This window comes from Mya arenaria, chromosome 5, assembly GCF_026914265.1.
Source record: "Mya arenaria isolate MELC-2E11 chromosome 5, ASM2691426v1".
NCBI classification, from domain to species: Eukaryota; Metazoa; Mollusca; class Bivalvia; order Myida; family Myidae; genus Mya; species Mya arenaria.
Window position 1 is genome coordinate 71155617 of NC_069126.1, and position 18791 is coordinate 71174407.

The 18791-nt window shown below is 35.7% G+C and overlaps 1 protein-coding gene across 2 annotated transcripts in view; it reads left to right on the top strand.

Annotated features, from left to right (window-relative positions):
- Positions 1–18791, top strand: part of LOC128236060 (uncharacterized) — a 54129-nt gene that overhangs the window by 15062 nt on the left and 20276 nt on the right. For both annotated transcript variants that reach the window (XM_052950880.1, XM_052950879.1), the window contains exons 2-3: positions 3330–3393; positions 7026–7343. In XM_052950880.1, coding sequence (XP_052806840.1) covers positions 3336–3393; positions 7026–7343 — 376 coding nt within the window. In that variant the 5' untranslated portion in view covers positions 3330–3335. The remainder of the gene's footprint in view (positions 1–3329; positions 3394–7025; positions 7344–18791) is intronic.

Below are 18791 nucleotides of genomic sequence, written 5' to 3' on the forward strand. Positions count from 1 at the left end.
CGGTTCGGACACATGAGCAAACTAGTTCACCATAATTATTGTACCGATTATAAAAGTCAGTCACCTCTGACACCATAATTATTGTACCGATTATTAAAGTCCGTCACCTCTGACCTTGTTGATAATGTAAACAACAAAGCGGAAGCGTTAACCCGCATGCGCACTGTGAAATGACCTGTTTATTTATAGATTCATGACGTAATTATAGTGAAAAGGTCAGCCATGCTTTCGCTTTAGTGTGTGCGACTTATTAATATTAATATCTTTTTTACATGCACTGTCAAGAAAGTTAGGGGGACCCAAATTTAGGTAATTAATTCATGAAACGCTATTTATTTATTGATATTTAGCTTTTATCGGTCAAAATTTAAGTGTCCCGACGGAATACCGGACTTTGAAGTTCAGGTGTTCCTCCCGAAAAATTAGTGTCCTCGGGATCCCGGGACCCCGTTAGTGTCGAACACTGTGTTATCTTCTGAGATCATTACTTTCAATAAAGAACATCACTACCATTGGTTGGGCTGCTAGATTGGTAGCATCGTGATGGAAGCTAGTGCCTGTTGAAACACTATTGTTGGTTGGGCATCTATTGCTTACTGGACCGCTAGCTATATTGGATGGACCATGGTTGGAACGGATGTGTTGGTTGGACCTCCAGTGTTGTTTGGACTGCTTGTTGGACAGAATGTGTGATGGACAACTAGTATTATTTGAATCACTGTTGGATAGACAGCTATTGATTTTTCAGACAGCTATAATCAGTTGATTTGTAACAAGTTACTGGTTGGCTAGTTCCTGGCAGATAAAAATTAGCTGTATAGAAGGAAACAAACATATCAAAAAGCTCTTTTGCTAACTGTAACAATGCCATATGGTTGGTGAATTGGTATCGGACAATTTGCAGCCAAGACAACCAGTGGAGTGATAGCTGATTCCTTAAATTCTAAATGGCAAATAAATTTACCGAAAATAATTGATGTTTTTATGTCACTTGTCTATAATAACATGCATTTACAAAGTATAAAGAGTGATTAATGAAAATATGAAGTGAAATTGTCAGATAAAACAAAAACAAATGTGCACACAAGTACATATTGACTTGACATTAAAATAGAAAATCATAAAGGATACATCATAGCTTTTGCTTTTCTGAGTGTTTTTTTTCCAGACCAAAAAATAAAATACCAGAATTGTAATTTTTTTTTTTTTTTATTTCGTCCTCCTCTGACACTTTACATCTCTGGCCGTTTGTAAAACATATAATTAAAAAAATAGGCCTTAAGACGCAAGTACGAAAAAACCGAATTGCCATATTTTTGAAAGGCTCCCAAGGGCTTACCTTCCTCTAAAATTGAATACAAAATCTGCTGCCTATATATCATAAATGATGACTTTCAGACTAATAGAGAGAATGGAATGAATTATCAATATTTTTCATTTCAATTCCCAAATAGTCGGATTTGTTTGCTTTTGATCAAAAGCAAATGCATAATATTTTGTTTAAGTTCATAAACATATCTCCTTTTGGCATTCATTAAAAAATAAAAACATCACCACCATAATCAATAAATACTTGTCATTTCATCCGAATTGTCTACTTGCAGTTTCTCTTCTGATGTAGTTGTACTGTTATTTTCCGACATTTGCATGAAGGTCAATGTCATGTATGTAAACATGTAAGTGAGGCATAACAAAGAACAGCATTGTCTAGTAGTTATTTTAATCCTTTTCTTTACTGAATAATTTACTGTCACCTTTAAATTATTAATCCTTTTGATGACAATGACACATGTTTTGAAGAACTCTCATTTCTTTCACAAATTCTGTCAGTTTCAATCAAAACAATGCATGAAATGTGCCTTGCTGATTTATTAAGTGTCACCCAAAAGGTGTTGTTAAAGCACACAATCAGTTGATAATCCAATTAAGCTTCAGGACAGGAAGGGTATTATAACAGTTACTGTAAACAGGCTAATATAATTAAACCCTGTGATAAATTTGCGTAATTTTAAACACACTTTTTTATTTCCGGGGGATATTCATCCCCGGTGAATATCCCCGTAGGGGGATGGGTCGAAATTCCAGGGGATTTTTTCCCCCACCGGGGGATATGGATACATGTATGTATCAACAGTAACCCCAGCATGTCATTTGGTTTGACAATCACCCTTTATGATTCTTTCATTTCCAGCCGTTTGATATTCACATACGTTCTTTAAGAGTGTATTAGATGGAATGCCGGAGATGTTATCATTTTCATTTATTTTAACAAATGAATTTACTGTTTTGCTGTCTGAGAAATAGCTTATTGACTGTAACCAGTCAGCCATGTTTCTTCGAGCGTTGTTGTCCAATCAAACGTCTGGATACAAAAATCAGTCCTTATGATTGGATGACTTATAGACGACTGGCTATAGAAACGATGAAAAGTTTATGTGGAAGGAGTTGTCTTTCTTTCCCCGACGTTTTATTTTAATTGACGGGCAAAATTCGGAGTGAAGGGAATAAAAAAGTAAGGGATTTCCAATTTTTATTTTTTCCTGAAATAGCGTTTTTTTTGAGCGGCGGGTTTGTTAAACAAACAATCAAAAAACAGTGGCCTGGGGTTTAAAAGGTCAAAAAAGGTTAAGAGAAGTCATTTGGATATATGCATACAAACAAACAAGTTTACAACACTAAAACATAGTGGGACATGTCAGAATGTGTGTACATGTATGTTTGTTAACAATAATTATAAAAGGATAAAGAGAACAGAGTTTTGATCAATTAGGTTGTATTCAACTGGAGATTGTTGCAGAATTTGATCAAATGGTATTCAAAAGCTGCAATATGCAGTATTTGTATATAAATCACTCTAAAAGACACAGTATTAACAAGGTTTTCAAACAAAATTGTTATACTAAAATGAGGATGTTGTATGGCATTTGGGCGGCATGTGGTTTCTGCTGAATAACTTTACTTAGTATTGCATATAGTAACATAATTTTATATGATAATATATAATAATGTAGCAATCTCACAGGGATTGATTTGGGTTTTGTGGGGTCATGGTCAAGGTCCTTATTTTAAAAATAGTTTCTGCTCAATAATTTGTTAGGAGTGATGTATCCTGATGAAATTTGGTTTGTAGCAAGCTTACATGAAGACATATCTAAGAATTGCCTTTCGTGTATGTGGGATTATGGTCAGGGTCACTTTTACTACAGTACAAAAGCAGTTTATTGTTAACTGGTCTGTAATTGCTTGGTGCTTAATTTGGTCATTAACTGTACTTGATGTGTTTGACTCATAAACAATTTGTTGTTTTATGTTTTTCCTTTAAATTACAGATCCTGATGATGACATCATTATGTGTTTCTATACTGCTGACATGCTTGTGGTATACAGTGTTCGGTAAGAAGTCATATTGTATTGCCTAAACTCTTAATCTGTCGACTACATTTTATAATTGCATGCACTCATTGGTAAAGTAAGACAACCGCAACACCAATTTGACCTTATGTTCCAAACATTTATTCCAGAAAAAACAGAGGTTCATAGAGTGATGAAAATATAGATTCATTTTTAGCATGTCAGTTTTTCAAGGAAGGAAGTTAAGGTATTTATATGACCATGGTGTCATGTTTGTGCAAAAACAAACTTTAACCATAACTCAAACAAGAGCTGTCACAGAAATGTGACAAATTCCCCTCGTTGCACAGATATCCATTTATAAGTATTTAAGCCTATATGGACGGATGCCTTTTGTAAACAACATATTTTCATGACAACCTCCCTTAATGCAGTTTGGAAATATTGATTGCTTGCATTTAGAAAGAGCAAGGTATGATAAAGATGTTGTCAACTGAGTGTCTATGGTACTTTTAAATGAGATTGTTTGGCATTATTGAACATTGTAAGTAAACACTTCCACTAAGGACAGAACATTCTTCAGTTATTGATTGGAAACAAAATTTCAGCTGAAGGTCAACACAAGCTTACAGTCCCAGACTGTTTAAGTAATGTTAACTTATCGAAGTAATTGAATATCCAAATGACCTCTTTTAGCCTTTTTAGCTCACTGTAGGCTGAGGGTGAGCTATTAGGATCGATGATTGTCCTTCGTCCGTCGTCTGTTGTCCGTGCACACTTAGTTTGTTAACACTCTAGGGATCACATTTTTGCCTCAATTGTCACGAAACCCAGTAATTACTTGGACAAGTTCGAATATGGGTCATCTGGGGTCAAAAACAAGGTCACAGAGCTCAAATATGGAAAAACCTTGTTAACACTCTAGAGGTAACATTTTCAGCCCTAATATCCTGGAAATTTGTCAGAAAGCTTGTTTTAATGATTTATAGCTATTGTCCTAAAATGAGTAATCTGGGGTTCAAAACTAGGTCACAGAGCAAAAATATGGAAATACCTTGTTTACACTCTTGAGGTAACATTTTCAACCCAAATATCCTGGAAATTTGTCACAAAGGTTGGTTCGATGATTTCTAGCTCAAGTTCGATTATGGATCATCTTGGGTCAAAAACTAGGTCACAGAGCCCAAATATGGTCTACCTTGTTAACACTCTAGAGGTAACATTTTCAGCCCAAATATCCTGGAAATTTGTCAGAAAGGTTGTTTTGATAATTTGTAGCTCAAGTTTGAAAATGGGTCATCTAGGGTCAAAAACTAGGTCACAGAGCCCAAATATGGAAATACCTTGTTAACACTCTAGAGGTAACATTTTAAGACCAAATATCCTGGAAATTTGTCACAAAGGTTGTTTTGACGATTTCTAGCTAAAGGTCGAAGATGGGTCATCTGGGGTCAAAAACTAGGTCACAGAGCCCAAAAATGGATATACCTTGTTAACACTCTACAGATTACATTTTCAGCCCAAATATCCTGGAAATTTGTCAGAAAGGTTGTTTTGACGATTTCTAGCTCAAGTTCAAATATGGGTCATCTGGGGTTCAAAACTAGGTCACAGAGCCAAAAATATGGAAATAGCTTGTTAACACTCTAGAGGTAACATTTTCAGCCCAAATATCCTGGAAATTTGTCAGAAAAGTTGTTTCGACGATTTCTAGCTAAAGTTCGAATATGGGTAGTCTGGGGTCAAAAACTAGGTCACAGAGCCCAAATATGGAAATACCTTGTTAACACTCTAGAGGTAACATTTTCAGCCCAAATATCCTGGAAATTTGTTTGAAAGGTTGTTTCGATGATTTTTAGCTGAAGGCGAATTTGGGTCATCTGGGGCCAAAAACTAGTTTTCGATAATTTTTAAGTCAAGTTCGAATATGGGTCATCTGTTGTTGTTTTTTTAAGTTATCTTATTGTTTTAAAATCATTGAAGGTTAACCAACTTCAATCTTCATGAACTTATTCACAGTAAATTGTGATTTTTTGTGAAGAGTTATAGAAATCCAACCTAAATATTGTAAGAGGCAGGGCTTCTAAAAACTGGCAATTTGCCGGTCTGGACCGATTTTGACCAAGCCAGACCGATTTCAGTTTCAAAAAGTGTAAAAAAAATCGGTTCGAAATTTTGTCATTTTTTTTATAATTTCGGTCCAAAATGACTAGGCCAGTAAAAGTTGCAGAAATTGTAATACACAAATATTCATGGGTCATTCACACATTCAAAACTACCTCCAATAGGTCATAAAAGTGTCTTAGTTACCATGTGACTAATGCGCCCAGCTGCTTTTTCCGCTACACTGATCACTCTATAGCCTATCTGTTAATTAGCAGACGCTATCACGTGTTTGGTAGGTCATAGAAGACACAATTAAACAAACTATCTGTTAATTGTGTGCTTGCAGCTATCCTGATTAAGTGTTAAAATCAGTCCATATTTTCACATGGCAATATGAATATGCTATGTCGTCATCGATCATTACACGATTTATCCGTTTGTTGATTACCAAACTGTTAAATTTAAATTGTTCTTTTAAATGTGCATATGTCATAGTTAATCCGAACCTAGTCATATATATAGGATATCAACAGCGACACGCTTGATTAACTACATAGTCTGGAAGCTGAGTGCGCCGCTTACGTCATTTTAATTCGCAGTAATGAAAAAATCGTTGTCGATATCACACTTTAATAGCTTGAAGCCCCGAATATAAATCTACATATATATTATTTTGCAAGAGTATCAGTTGAATGTTGACCCACTGTAGATGCATTAAGCAAATAAATCATAATACTCTTTTACTTTTTGTCGTCTGACCGCTTTTCGACAGCCACAGTTTTTACGATCGCAGTCGTTCTTTTTAGAAACGCCGCAGAACTCAATGAGAATCTCATTTGAATTAAGCTTGTATCAATGACTATCTGAATCGGCTACGCGGCTCTAGAACCCTCTTAGGAATTGCGACATCACGTAATCGCGAAAAAATATTGACAGAAAAGACGTCGCGAAAATGTGTGACATTTCTAAGTAATCGGACTTTTGAACAGGTCTTTCTTTTTTTTTGGGGGGGGGGGTTGTCGCCGGGTCAAGACCGATTGTCGCCGGGTCCGGACCGATTGAGGTTCCAAAGTTTTAGAAGCCCTGGTAAGAGTTATTGCCTTTTGTATCATTTTAAACAAATACATGTATGTCATGTTTTTACATACCTGTTTATAAAACTGGACATATATTAGTTCCACCTATGGTGTATGGAAGGGCAGACAGGCACCATCCAGTATGTAGTCCGATCAATTACTTTTAAACCCTTTGTCCAATCATGACCAAATTTGGTCAGAATGTGTATGAACATGTTTGATAATTAGCAAAATTGCTGTAGTTCCCCGAGAGTTATCGCGCTTTAATTATAGAAATAACTTAAATCGCTCTTGTCCTATCAATAACTTTTTAAGCATTTGTCCAATCATCACAAAATTTGGTGAGAATGTGAATGGGCATAATACATCAGAGAAGCCAAATCTCTGTTATTGCCCGTTAATTATCAACAAGTCTTTAGCACAAAGTTTTACTCAGGTGAGTGACATAGGGCCATCTTGGCCCACTTGTTATAATTTAGTTTTTATTTTCAGGAGCAGTTTCAATATCAACTAAAAATGAGTTTCCAATGAAGGGGGAAAGCTTTACTCTAACATGTACCAATACCAATCCAAGTAATAGCATCAACTGGGCTCTGGATTCTAGTGGATCTCCAAACATACTTACCACATGTGATGCTTCAGCTGACAATGCATGTTTTCCACTTCCGATTGGATACTCGTTCTCCTCAAGTGTTTCTATCAACACTTTTTACATGCTGATTAAGAGTGTTTCATTATCAGATTGTGGGATCTACACGTGTAATGATGCTTCAACATCAGAATCAGACTCTCTAACAGTTAAAATTTCAGGTATGCCACTTATGCAGAAATATGATGTTTTAAAACATTTATCAGTCTATTTTATTATTTAAATGTAACGTATTGCTGCTGTAGAAGAGATGTTTAAACCATTCTTAATCAAAGCGCTGAAAGCGCTGCAAAACTGTCGGTGATGTAACAGAAGCAAGCAAACACTACTGCAAAGTTCTTTCAAATGAAACATGATCAAATGATTTCATACAAATGATGAACACTCTTTAAGGTAGATGAAGAAAGATAAATGTGATTATAATAAGCACAAATATATTGGCCCTACTTAATCATGTATCCAATGGCTTACAAGATTCTTAATTCAAGTTTCCTAAGTTTGAACTGCTTTAAATTAGTTAAATGCATATTCATTATGTCAAAATTTATGACGTCGCTTATAGCAGTTTCAGCAATCAATTACATTCCTTCATTTCATTAGGGTCTGTTGAAGCCAATGTCTTTAAAATGCAAATACAATACAACTATACCCAAGATTCTAGGGACATAATAAAAATATAACTTTAAAATGATGCTCTTTCAAGCCTAAAAATGCCTCCCAGAACTTCTATCAACAGAGTCCACATATCTACACAATTTGTGTTCGAGTTACTTTCTTTGATATAAAAGTGAAAACAAATCTGCATGGTGTTGTGGCATCATACCATGAAAAAAACTAATATCTTTAAAATTTGTTTTCTAGTGTGTTTTTATTTTATAAAAGTTTTAATAAATCTGCATGGTGCTGAAGAAAAAAAACTAATGTCTAAAATTTCAAACCTGCAGCATTAATTAGCACCATGTTGTCAAGAATATCTGGACAATTGAATGAAATATGCATGGACCAAAATAACAGCTGGTTTTTTATTGACAAAAGATGCCTTTGAGGCAGTTTTAAGATTATGCTATTCAAAGTATGAGGGTAGTTGGTACAGTTTTCAATCATATTCAGATGATGGCTGATATTTGCTGATAAACATGTATCCTCTTAGCAGCAGGAAATAAGTAAATGACATAGTTTTAATGACCAATACTGGAGTTGTAACCTTGACCTTCAAATTCAAAGGGGTCATCTGCTGGTCACCCCAAACCTAAATTTCAAGTTTGAAGGCCATGGGTGCAGACTTTGTCGAGTTGTCACACAGGCAAGCTTTTTGCGTTCAATGTCTCTGTGACAAATCAATAGGGCTCACCTACTGGTCAGGTGCAGGCTTTGTCTAGTCATTATTAGTACAACCTTCAAGCATTAAGGGTCACTGTGACCTTTGACCATATTACCCCTAAAATCAAAAGGGGTCATCTACTGGTAAAACAAAACTTTCATGTCAAGTTTGACAATAGGTCTAGGAATTGTAGAGTTAATATGAACTAAGGCGCTGCCTCTACGGGATTGAAGTGCTATTGCCGGAATCGTAGTTCTTTTTATGAAACACATGTTTTATATAAACAAGTCGCAAACTTTTCAGTAGATGTTCTTTCAAGTTAAGCACAGAGCCTTAATTTATGAATATTCATATGGCAAGGACGAAGAGGCTTTTTTTAATGTGTTTTTCAGCTGTATAATTATTTTTATATCGGGTCTACAGTCCAGTACAGTCCATATTTTCAGTGTGTGTATACCACGTGATAAATTGCGTCATAAATGCTACGTCGGAAGGCAATATTTTGATTTGAAAACAATCTTTAATCAAAGATAACTTGTAGTAACGAGTAACTGCCTGTGCGCATTATGTTAATCTACGTCATCAATTTCTGTGTGATTATTAGAAAACGAAAGTAGGCATTTCTAAAATAAGTTTTTTTATCTATTGTGCAGGAATTGATCACCGATTATGTTCATATCTATTGCAAGGATTGCATATTTTTTGCAAATTTTGAACTCACAAATTTTTGCGAGTGTCTTAAGATTCAACTCGCATATTTCAATTTTGGCTCGCATTTTGCGAGTGTGCGAGTGCTAAATTCGAACCCTGTATTTATCATGTTGCCAATGGCAAAAAGTATCCTTTTTTTTCCCTATTTCCAAATAAAAATTCCCAATCTGGAGTTCCAAAGATTTCAAATGAAAAATTGACTATGAAAATATAAACAAAACAGTTATTTCCCCTGCATGCAAGCATCTATTCAAAGAGACATACAATAATGTAATATCCGGGTCACGGTGAAAGGTGGATTTTCATTGGTTGAACTATATTTTTTATCCAGTCAGAGAACAATGTAACAAAGTCAGAGTTCTTCACAATGTGTTAAACATGTGTCATTGTCAACAAAAATAACATAAAGCTGACAGCAAACTATTCCGTGTAGTAGGGGATTAAAATAACTTATAGACAATGATGTTCTTTGTCATGCCTCACCTACATGTTTACATACATGACATTGACCTTCATTGCCAATATCGAAAATGACAGAACTGAGAAGTGGAACTGAAAGTATACAACTCTGGTGAAATGACCAAGTCTTTATTTATTTTATCATTATTATTATTATTATTATAATGATGATGTATTTATTTTTTGATGAATGCCAAAAGGAAATATGTTGATGAAATTTTACAAAAATTCATTCATTTGCTTTTTCATCAATTTCAAACAAGTTTGACAATTTGGAAATTGGAAGAAATGAAAAATATTGCCTTATTCATTCCATTATCTCTATGAGACTGAAAGTCATTATTTTTAATAGACAGCAGATTTTGTATCCAATTTAAGAGAATGATAAGCCCATTAAATTGACTCTGAAAAATAATTTTCTATGAAGTTTTTGGCTATGCAAGTGAGTGCTTTAATTTATTATGTAATATGACATTGTCTCAGAAAAAAGGGGTAAACAAAGTGTATTGGCACGTGCCTTGGGAGCCTTTAAAAAATATGGCTGCCTGTTTTTGATGGTTGTCTCGTCTACGTTATTGTAACACTTTTATGTTTATTTTATTTAGATAACAAACAATTTTAGTGTTGCATGTATGTATTACAATAACTACACATAAATGTTCTTAAAATAAGGTTTTAACTGAGTTGACAATTTTCTTTAAGCCTTTGGCAAATTTGATGCATCAATGAGAAAGTGGATCAATCTCCGAGCTAAGAACTTGTTAATTGAACCTGATTGCCTATTTCAAAGAGTTCAAACAAAGGATTAAACAATGTCAGGTGTTAACAGAGTCAGTGCATATTATGTTGAAAATACCAATGTTATTCATTATAGTAATATATAAATTATATCCTTTGTAGTTATTTATGAAGAATTCCCCAATTTTGTGAAAATTCCCAATCTCACGGGTATAGGTCATATTCCCCAAATACTGAAAATAAACCCTGCTTTATAAGGAACTGAGGTTTCATCTACAGCTATCTCACTTAGAATGATAGAATGCTCTCCATTTATGAACAAGACAAGAACTAACACCAGAAATCCTGTATCCTGGATTGTAGTCGGGGCTAAAATAATTTTTACATTGCTCCAAGACTCAATTATTTTTTAAATGGAATAAGAAAATGTAAATCATAAAAATGAATTTATATTTAGCAATGAATTTTTAAAGTTAAGATATTTTTCTGCAGCTTAAGCAAAATTTAAATTATCCAAGATTTTGATTACTTGAATAGTAGATGCTCTCCATATATGTTTAAAGTGACACTCTTATTCAAAATCAATTCATACACATGTATAACAAACAAATTTTGAGTAACACATCTTGAACTTCTTACTAAATAATGCATTTATGGAAATTATGAATTAATGATAACAAGATTTTAATCGTGTATTCAATAGCTGAAGATGCAAAATCATGAAATGATTGGTGAATGCTAAAAGATTTCTGTGGTCTACTATTCATATTAAAGGTAAAAATACCATGTTTTTTGCACATTTCTTTCAAATTAAACTCGGTATCTAGAACCATTGTTCTCGTCATGTATTCATCCTTTTTGGTAAATCAAACAATTGTATTAATTGTGGTAAATCTTATTTGGGAGTAAGAGTGCATCTTTAATAATTAATGCCCCCTCGGACAAACACAGTGTTTTGGCATGGGCTTGTGTGTGGGAATAGGGTAGCTCCACAGGATATTTATGCCCCCCTTCGAAGAAGGGTATATTACTTTGCACATGTTGGTCGGTAGGTCGGTCAGTCGGTCGATCGGTAGACCAAAGCTTGTCCGAGTGATAACTCAACAATTCCTTGATGTATGGTCATCAAACTTGACATGAAGGTTGGGCCTGACCAGTAGATGACCCCTATTGATTTTAGGGCTCATCGTGTCAAAGGTCAAGGTCACTGTGACCTTAAATGGTAAAATAATTTAAAGCTTGTCCGAGTGATAACTCAACAATGCCTAGACCTATAGTCATCAAACTTGATATGGAAGTTGGGCCTGACCAGTAGATGACTCCTATTGGTCATCGGACCAAAGGTCAAGGTAACAGTGACCTTGAATGAGAAAAGGATGTCCGAGTGATAACTCGACAATGCCTGCACCCATGGTCCTCAAACTTGACTTGGAGGTTGGGCCTGACCAGTAGATGACCCCTATTGATTTAAGGGCTCATCGGGTCAAAGGTCAAGGTCACTGTGGCCTTAAATGGTAAAATAATTTAAAGGATGTCCGAGTGATTACGCGACAATGTCTGCACCCATGGTCCTCAAACTTGACTTGAAGGTTGGGCATGACCAGTAGATGACACCTATAGTTTTTGGGGTCATCTGGCCAAAGGTCAAGGTCACTGTGACCTTGAATGAGAAATGGTTGTCCGAGTGATAACTCGACAATGCCTGCACCCATGGTCCTCAAACTTGACTTGGAGGTTGGGCCTGACCAGTAGATGACCCCTATTGATTTAAGGGCTCATCAGGTCAAAGGTCAAGGTCACTGTGGCCTTAAATGGTAAAATGATTTAAAGGATGTCCGAGCGATAACTCGACAATGTCTGCACCCATGGTCCTTAAACTTGACTTGGAGGTTGGGCCTGACCAGTAGATGACCCCTATTGGTCATCGGACCAAAGGTCAAGGTCACAGTGACCTTGAATGAGAAAAGGTTGTCAGAGTGATAACTCGACAATGCCTGCACCCATGGTCCTCAAACGTGACTTGAAGGTTGGGCATGACAAGTAGATGACCCCTATAGTTTTTGGGGGTCATCTGGCCAAAGATCAAGGTCACTGTGACCTTGAATGAGAAATGGTTGTCCGAGTGATAACTCGACAATGCCTGCACCCATGGTCCTCAAACTTGACTTGGAGGTTGGGCCTGACCAGTAGATGTTCCATATTGATTTTAGGGGTCATTGGGTTAAAGGTGACCTTGAATGATTTAAGGTTGTCAGAGTGATAACTCAACAATGCCTGCACCCAAGGCCCTAAAACTTGACTTGGAGGTTGGGCTTGTCATCTCCCCTATTGACTTTTGGGTCATCAGGCCAAGGTCAAGGTCACAGTAACCTTTAACACAAGAAAGTTAACAAATCTTCTCCTAGTGATATCTCACCAATGCCTGAACCTGTGATCATCAAACTTGAAATGGAAGTTTTGGCCTGACCAGTAGATGACCGTTATTGATTTCAAAAGTCATCGGGTCAAAGGTCAAGGTCACAGTGACCTTAAATGTGAAAATGTTGATCGAGTGATAACTCAACAATGCCTGCACCCATGGCCCTCAAAGTTGTCCTGGGTTTGCGTCTGACCTGTAGATGACACCTTATGATTTGAGGGGTCAACAGGTCAAAAGGTCAAGATCACAGTGACGTTGAACAAAAAAAGCTTGTCTGTGTGATAACTTGACAATGCCTGCAACCATTGCCCTCAAACTTGACATTAAGGTTATTGGTGACCAGCTGATGACTCCTATGGATTTTGAGGTCATAGTTAGAGTCAAAGGTCATGGTCATAACACACTCTACCCTCACAATTTGAATGGTCATAATCTTAAAACTGCCTCAACGGCATCCAATGTCAGTGACAAATCAGCTGTCATTTCGGTCCATGCATATTTCATCCAATTGTCCATATAATCCTGACAACATGGCGCTCAGGGGGGGGCATAATGTTTGACAAACATCTCTTGTTAAAGGTTAATTTTTATTCAACACCAACCAGCGTCTTGGGTGATGCTGAAAATAAACAACACTTTTCTCATAGTTTGGACACAGAGCGAAGCTTTGAGCCTGGGCTTCAAATTTATGAACAGATTTAAAAATAGAAATGCCACTTAAATGCCACAAGACTTTAAAAGTTAAAGTGAGGTAAAGACACAAAAAAACATGGGCTACAGAACCAGCACATTCCTTGACTTCACTTAATTTGAATCGAATCACGACAGCAGACTATAGGTTTGAACCTGGGACCTTTGAATTGGTATACTAGCATTTTACCCACTGTGCTAACCGGGCCAACTTAGAACTGTTAGAGTTTATTACATATTACTTTGTTTAGGTTATTTTTTTTTCCATCTGGTTTCAGCTGATCATCCAAAGTGAATAAAAAATACTAAAAGTTGATAACAACATCCAAGCTAATAATTAGTTCTAGTTATTATACTATTATCAAAAACACCTGTCCAAAATGAGCAGTGAGAGAATGTACCTTTGCATTTGGCAACTTGTTGTAAATCTTAAGGACTGACATCATGGTTTTGAAGGCATAAGTAGTAGTTTCCTTTTTTTGGCTTCACCAGAGTTTGACTCTACAATTTTAAAAATGAACTATTATTTTTAAAACACGTTTTGACAGGTATGTTAAATTAATAAAGCTTTACACTGGATCAGGCCTATTCTAAAATAGTGAATAATGTTTGGTACAAGAAAACACTTTAACCACAAATATGCATATATGGCATATTTAAACAACACGTACAGGCCAATATATTTTAACAATAACACTGGTTTATATGTGAATTCTTAAGGAATGAATTGCGGGATTGATGTCATTATCGGGGTATGAACGCAATTGGGCTGGTCAAAGTGTGTGGAGTCCATTTTCACATTGGACGTATTATGTTACAAAACTTGTGGCGCCCATGAACTTACACAAAATGTTTCAAGTGCACTATCAGTATGTTCACTTTAACCCTAACGTACATGCTCTGGAAAGAAAAATATAAATAGCCATGCCAGTAGATCATTATAGACCCTCATAGAAGGACGGACAGACAAAGCGTTGACTGTAAACTAATTCTCCTCCTTAGGGGAGCATCTTATAAGAAAATATCCTAATCAAAACAATGTAAGGCATTGTTTACCGTAATATATCATGTATAGGACGCTAGCATAGATAGGACGCAGGCAAAAAAATCGTTAAGAAAACGGGTAAAACCCCTTAATATATAAGATAGGACGCAGCGGAAAAATGTCAAAATCTGAGCCGAAAAATTGAGGTTGGTAAAGTATTTATAACATATATTGAAGTAAAAAAACAAACAAAAATTGTATAAAAGGCATATTTCGATAAGTGTCTTGTGTATTTCGATAATTATTGTCGTATTTCTGTAATTAAATGTACACAACAATGATATATGTCTTGACATTTTGAGAACATTCACGCATAATATAAAGACTTATACAAATGCTGTAATAGACTAGTTCTGACTGACAGTCAACCGTTGCAACCGTTGCATCTCCCAACATGCCTTCTGAATGACAGTCAACCGTTGCAACCGTTGCAAAACTGTGTATTGTCAAAACTAATGATTGTTTTGATAAGGCTTGTCACTGCGCGGATTAAAGCATGTCAGCATAATTATTGCGTGTCGGTAATTAGCCTTGCCAGCAGAAGGCACCTCGGGTAAAGTGCGAACAAACAACAATACGGTATTACCATCGCAATAGTTTGTTCTATCTATGTTTTTCTAATGACAGACAGCGGGTGTTTTTCACACCTTCCCACATTTGAAAAGATTTGATAGTGACAATAATGCTACTTTGCGTTATGCACATTCCTTTATTATGTTTTAAAACAGTAACATACAACAAAATGTTTTGTAAAATATCGAAACATTAAAATCATGAACAACGATTAATTGATAAATACCTCCTTTCCCGATTTTCCGTTGCCGTTATAACTCAATCCAGTTAAAGTGCTGACTCACATCAAGTTTTTGTGAGTAGCGTCCCTTTTGTAAAAAAGTAAACACTCGTGTTTGTTTTCAATTTATTTCTCAATAAATCATTTTAAAGTAAACATTCAATATATTTCTGCGTGTGTTATCTTGCATGATTTTTACCTATGTCAGTTGTTCACTTCGGTGACGCAGTACAGATACTTACTATTACCGCGTTCTTCCCCGGTCCGATATTTTCGACCCGAAATGGACTCGGAAAAAAAACCCAGATGAAATTCTAAATGCATAGAAAGGACGCAGGCAATTTTTAAGACGATAATTGGGGGTAAAAAAGTGCGTCCTATGCATGATATAATACGGTACTTGCAAAAAAAAATAATGTATTTTTCTTATGTTTTTAGCTCTACTGGCCAAAGGCCAGAAGAGCTTATGCGATGGTAATGTGTACGTAGTATGTGCATCCGTGCGTCCGTGCGGTCGTGCGTCCGTGCGGTCATGCGTCTGTAAACAATTGCTTGTGAACACGATACAGTCTTCAGTTTTGATTGTATCTCGATGAAACTTGTACAGTATCTAGATATCCATTAGAGCTCGGTTCCTTTCAAAAACCAGCCAGATCCGCTCATGCATGCCTAGATTATGGCCCTTGATAGTATAAAAAAATGCTATTGTGTAAACAATTGGTTGTGAACACGATACAGTCTTCAGTTTTGATTATATCTCGATGAAACTTGTACAGTATCTAGATATCCATTAGAGCTTGGTTCCTTTCGAAAACCAGCAAGATCCGCCCATGAATGCCTAGATTATGGGCCATGAAAGTTTTAAAGAAATGCTTTCTATTTTTAGCCAGGTCTGCATGAGCGAATTCTATTTTTAGCCAAGTTTACATGTATATGTTAATTCAAGTCTAGAGTTAAGGGAGACAATTTGCAAGTCTAGGATTTTGAGAGACAATTTGCTTTTTGCTTCTGCAGTTGATTTTGTGAATTACTCTGCCTTGTTCTTGTTGAAAGCCCAAAGGCCATTTTTTAGCTTTAAGTTCTGTAGTTTGCGCATTCATCTTAACAAAATTGATTGTGAATGTTTAAGTTATGCACCTGGTGTCATTACTGGCCACACCCAGGGTTCACAGGTTTGGTAAACATAAATCTGGAAAGGTTTGAAAATCTTTTTGTGTGTTCGTGCATCCATCTCAGCACAATTGATTGTGAATGTTTGTTCAAATTGATCAATGTTGTCCTAGGATGCCCTTGACTTTGACCTTTTGACCAACTTTTTTTAACTTTTAAAACTACAGAAAATTTTACTATGAGTACAGTTTTGAAAGCATTTTTTTTTTGTCAGATGACTTTTACTTGGCACATACCGGGTATTAAAATAGTTCATGCAACTAATCTGCTTGCAATACTTTCTGGGCTCAGATGTTGAACGTGCTACGTTTTCAGGTAACCCAAACACAAAACATAAACTATATGTCTGTTGCCTTTTACCCATACATACATGCTCTGGATTGATATGACCACAAAAGCCATGCCAGTAGAGCATAGGCCCTTTTGGGCCTCTTGTTTAGGATTTAGCAGCCTCAGCTTTCAACAAATAGTGTAGCTTTTCCCAAAACTTGCAGCTTTTAAAACAAATCTATTATAAAGCACAACTTTTAAAACCCCTCAGAAAGCTTCCATTTTTGCTGCACTTTTTAACTCACATGACTGTGTAACATTATCTAGTGGTTGTCTATCAAGTTTGTTCAAATATGCCCTTGTGGTCAAAATTTGCCCCGTCCTGGGGGTTATAAGTTCACTATAAATACATTTTGTTAAAATTTGAAAGTTGCAATACACTCAAGGAGTTAGACCCACTTTCCTCGATCACTCCGAGGGATAAAGTCGATGATCGGGGACTTCCTCCGAGACTGTTGCCCTTGCTAAAATCCTCCCGAGTTCCTCCAATTGGCTGGTTCACCGCAGAGTTTAATATGAACGATAGCGTTGGAAATTGTCGAATTTTATGACCCCGTGGCAGAACTCCGTGTCTAATCAGATAAGCAAGAAGTTATTCTTGTTTTTATGCTTATGTGCACTGTAAATCTTTAAAGATTCTTACCCTTGTTTAACCCTTTACTTCATGTAAAACCAAGCCATATCAGGCTGCCAGTGTATGGCTATTATTGGAATTATGACCCTCATGTATTACAAACCTATTTTGGTAGTATTCTTTTGGTTAAATCAATAAGTCATCAAGGTAAAGTTTTTAGAGAATTAAATTTCCAATCCAGTCATATAAATTTTATTTTGTTATCTAAATTATTTCCGCAAGATATTCATAATCAAACAGAAAAATATGTCAAATGTAATGAAAATTTAATTTTATTACACTTTTCTTTATCAATCTTAACACAAATTATTATATAAACAACGTAATTTTATAATTCATTTAATGCAACCTGAAATGAAACAGAAATGGACAGAATTAAGAAATAATTCATAAAAAAGAAACATGGTATATTTAGTGTTTTTTTACCTTATATTAAAGGGGCCGTTTAATGGCCCTTCCCCTCGGAAAATAAGCCTAGTTTTTCCCCTAAAAATGAAAATTCCCCTCTGATAAAGTTCAATTTTTTTTATATTTTTTTTTTTAATTTTTTTTAGCAAGTCTTTTTACATGTACAGGTTCATTTTCGATAAATTCTACATCCTTATAAATTATGTGATGTAAAGTTTCTTTGATAATTGAACTCAGAAATCATTGATTTTTATCACATTCAGAGATCAGTATGAAATATTATCTGTCAGGAATTATTGCAATAGATATTTCCACCCAAAGGATTGATATTTTTCGTGTCTTTTAAAGGGAAAATAAACTAATATTAAATCATTTTCTAATTCGCAGGAGACTAGACAGCTTTTTCTTTTAGCTGTAAAATTTCCCAATTACGGCATTTTCACAACGCAAAATTTCCCAAAATGACTAGAGTCTTTTTCCCATAATGGGCAGAAAAAGCCCTGTCAAGAAATGTCGCATAACTGGAAGTATTTCAACAATAAATTCACAAAAAATGACGCAAAAAATATTCAGAAAATTGATTCTTTCTTGACTGACTGTAAGTCAGCAGGTACATCTTGTCTATCCACTAGCACACAAAATAAGACCGAGTCCAAACTTTCAAAACCAGATCATTCTGTTTCTGATGAAGTCGAACCCCAGTCCCAGCAAGATCCTGAACATTCTGTTGAGCCTAGTGGCCCTCTAATTTTGGAACCACGGAGAAAAAATGCCCAACTGTCTGGAAGTTTTGATTGTGAAAGCGAGCCTGAGGTACATGTAATCTCCCCACCGAATAAAAAAACTTAAAGTATTGCTGAGGCTAATTTAGTGGAGGAGTTTAAGAACAGG